This window comes from Sardina pilchardus, chromosome 12 (assembly GCF_963854185.1).
Source record: "Sardina pilchardus chromosome 12, fSarPil1.1, whole genome shotgun sequence".
Lineage (NCBI taxonomy): Eukaryota > Metazoa > Chordata > Actinopteri > Clupeiformes > Clupeidae > Sardina > Sardina pilchardus.
In genome coordinates, this window is record NC_085005.1 from 32166817 (window position 1) to 32170957 (window position 4141).

Below are 4141 nucleotides of genomic sequence, written 5' to 3' on the forward strand. Positions count from 1 at the left end.
GCGCTCGTCGCTAGTATCAAAGTAAGCAGCCCTGACTAGCCTTGATTAGCACAGCTACATATCAGCCCTGACTAGCCTTGATTAGCACAGCTCAGAACCTCACAGCTACATAGCAGCCCTGACTAGCCTTGATTAGCACAGACCAGAACCTCACAGCTACATAGCAGCCCTGACTAGCCTTGATTAGCACAGACCAGAACCTCACAGCTACATAGCAGCCCTGACTAGCCTTGATTAGCACAGACCAGAACCTCACAGCTACATAGCAGCCCTGACTAGCCTTGATTAGCACAGCTCAGAACCTCACAGCTACATAGCAGCCCTAGTCTAGATCAGGACCCACTTGAGCAACAGCCAGTCCAGAATAAGCTTCTGTGCTCTGGCAGGAATTTGGTCTGGTTTAGTTTAGTTTGGTGAAGTAAAATGTAAAATGTATTCCATTCTCTTCAATAGTGGTAAATATGAGTAATTGTAACATTTATGTAATGATATTTGTGTTTTACTCTGCTATGGACATTGTACTAGTGTCTGTGATAAATAAAGAATTGATATTAAGCACACTGTACTAGATACACATAGTTGTCACCTGCTCTGAAGTGCAGTAACCACCCTTGACCAGAAGGAGGTGCTGTAGTGTTATGTGATGTGTGTGAACGCCATGATCTGTGATCTCGACACAAGAATGTATCTGCGTGTTAGTGGTGCTGTAGTGCTATGATGTGTGTGATCTCTGTGATCTCGGCACAAGTGTGTATGTGCGTGTTGATGGTGCTGTAGTGTTGTGTGATGTGTGTGACCTCAGCACAAGTGTGTATCTGCGTGTTAGTGGTGCTGTAGTGCTATGATGTGTGTGATCTCTGTGATCTCGGCACAAGTGTGTATGTGCGTGTTGATGGTGCTGTAGTGTTGTGTGATGTGTGTGACCTCAGCACAAGTGTGTATCTGCGTGTTAATGGTGCTGTAGTGTTGTGTGATGTGTGTGATCTCGGCACAAGTGTGTATGTGCGCGTTAATGGTGCTGTAGTGTTGTGATGTGTGTAATCTCCGTGATCTCTGCACAAGTGTGTATGTGCGTGTTGATGGTGCTGTAGTGTAGTGTGATGTGTGTGTATGTGCGTGATCTCAGCACAAGTGTGTATGTGCGTGTTGATGGTGCTGTAGTGTTGTGTGATGTGTGTGATCTCCTCAGCACAAGTGTGTATGTGCGTGTTGATGGTGCTGTAGTGTTGTGTGATGTGTGTGATCTCAGCACAAGTGTGTATGTGCGTGTTGATGGTGCTGTAGTGTTGTGTGATGTGTGTGATCTCAGCACAAGTGTGTATGTGCGTGTTGATGGTGCTGTAGTGTTATGTGATGTGTGTGTATCTGCATGTTAATGGTGCCGGTTCTGTCCACAGGGTTCGGCCCGTGGGGAGTAGCAGTGACACAGACGCCTTAGACTTGGACAGAATGAAGCAGGTGAGGCCCAGAGAGTGCCGCACTGGTGACCGTGCCGCAGAGACGGCCCACCATGTGCCTGTGAAAAGCATGCTGACATGTGAGCAGGGTAACACCGCAGTGCTAAGCATACCTCTGTGCCTCTCCCCCTCTCCAACAGGAGATACTGGAGGAAGTTGTCCGTGAGTTGCACAAGGTGAAGGACGAGATCATCGATGGTAGGTTTCCACCACCGCACACAAAGTCCATATTCGGTCAGGAATAGTGCTCGATAAACACATGCCATCCAAATCCATTGGCCAGAACTAGTGAACTAAGACAAGTGATGAGGTCTGAAATCGATGCGGACTTGACAGAGAGAGGGAAGCTGGAAGCAGCTCAGTTTCCCTCAGTACTGACTAGAGAGCCTCAGTGTCCCTCAGTACTGACTAGAGAGCCTCAGTTTCCCTCAGTACTGACTAGACAGCCTCAGTTTCCCTCAGTAGGCTACTGACTAGAGAGCCTCAGTTTCCCTCAGTACTGACTAGACAGCCTCAGTTTCCCTCAGTAGGCTACTGACTAGAGAGCCTCAGTTTCCCTCAGTACTGACTAGACAGCCTCAGTTTCCCTCAGTACTGACTAGAGAGCCTCAGTTTCCCTCAGTACTGACTAGAGAGCCTCAGTGTCCCTCAGTAGGCTACTGACTAGAGACCTGTCCTGAGCTGAAGGCATGGCCACTCTTTATTATTGTTATATTGTTTAATGAATATTAATGTAAAAATAATTGTAAATTGAAAAATGTAAATTTTTGTGAGTACAGTGGTGTGAGCCACTCTTGACCTCTGGCTATTACTACAGGATGTGGAAGGACATTTTTTATTTTTTATTTTTATTAAGGACTGCATACATGTAGTACATTTGTTTTACATCATTTGTCATTTAGCTAATGTTCTTAGAGCATCTTACAGTGAGTTTACTACAGGGAGGGCCAGTGCCCCTCAAGCACCCCGGAGCGGGTAGAAGTGCCCACATACTGTAGTGCTCAATGCTCAGGGCCGCAGTGGTGCCATCTCCTGGGATCCACGCTGTGAGTTGTGAGCACTGATCTATAAAGAATACCTGGATAGACTATCTCATTGTTGCTGACCCATCAACAATGAAGCCAATGGAACTGTCTCGAGTGGTCCCATAATGGCGGCGATGTGTTCCAATTCCATTGTTGCAGAACGGCAACATTCTTTTACTGTCTTTTACTGTCTATGCATTCCTATGGCAAAGTGGTCCCATAATGGCCGCCCCCATGTAGGCTTCAGAATTTTGACGTAGATGCTCTATCCAGGTATTCTTTATAGATCAGTGGTTGTGAGTCCCAGGAGGTGCCATGTAGATCTGACCACTAGACCAGCACCACCCACATGCCTAACACGAGATGTGTAAGGATGTCAGTGACGCCTTAGGCTATATACACTTGCTTGGCGTGATCATTTAAGAGGAGGCCAGGCATGGCAAGTTTACGTACATGGCATATCTCATACATTAAGCAGTAATGCAGTGACAGTGTGCTATGTTATGTGCTAGCAAACACATCAAGCCGTTAAAAAGAGAAATACAAACTGAATCCTTTGCTCTCTCTTCCCCTGCAGCCATTAGACACGAATTGAGTCGAATCAGCACGACATAATGCCCTGGATACACCTGCCCCACCTCTCTGAGACCCACCCCCACCCACCCCACCCCACCCCACCCCTTCCTTCCTTCCCCCCCATCTCTCCACCCCCACTCCCACACCAGGACCTGCTGTAGCCCTGGAGAGGAAGGGATCGTCGCTGTGGCAACTGCCCGGCAGGCTGTCTGTCAATCACGGCGGCTGTTCTGTGAAAGAATCATGGTACCATTCCTTCCTCCGATACGACAGAAACATTCTTTGGTAGCCCCCAGTTTGGAACAGTGTAGAAGGATACAGGACACTTGCACTGATTTCTGTTTTTGGCTCGTAGTTTTATTTGTTTTCATTTTTCATACAAATTGAACTTTAAAGACTGTCTTTTCAACACGTCTTAAGGAAATTTAATTAAATCTGAACATCTTGTTTTTATTATTTTGTTGTCTTTTTGTTTTATTATTATTATTGTTATTATTATGATTATTATTATTATTAGTTTATGTAGTGGTGTATATGTATGTAGTGGTAGATTTAGTGCTGACAAAAATAATATAATTCTATTAATAATATTACTGCTAATAATAATAATAAGAATAATGATAATAATAATAATAATGTTGTTGCACATTATTTAATGTTAGCCTTTTATATTTTATATTTGGTCTCATTTTCCTCTGGTTGTGTTTCCGAGTACAATTATAAGCACATTCTGATTTCGTTCTTATCACCTTGGACCGTGAGATTTGTAAATCAAGAGTTTTTTATCCTTTTGCCAACACAGATGTGTGTGGGAATCACTGGTGGAGAATTTTTAAAAACAAGTTTGAACTCGATATTAAAGTATGGGAAATGAAGTGTTGCTTTTTGAATATTGCAAATCTTATGGACAAAAAAAAAATACAAAAAATCAGTACCCCAGAGTATTTGTGATCATGTTGTTAATAAAAAAAGAAAAAAAAAGAAAATGTTTATTGGCTGCAAGGATATGTATTGTTCGTTTATTTCCCCTTTTTGACGAAGTGCTTCCTGGTTTTAAAAACAAAAAATCGTTACACAAAATGA

General features: G+C 43.8%; 1 protein-coding gene across 1 annotated transcript; it reads left to right on the top strand.

The window, feature by feature from the left end:
* Nucleotides 1–3135, top strand: LOC134097596 (ena/VASP-like protein; the record flags this gene model as incomplete). The annotated part of the gene is given in 4 exon segments (XM_062550513.1): nt 1–21; nt 1398–1458; nt 1598–1655; nt 3060–3135. Coding segments are annotated over 4 exon segments (178 nt in total), but the record flags the coding sequence as incomplete, so codon positions are not given.
* Nucleotides 3136–4141: the final 1006 nt, after the last annotated feature.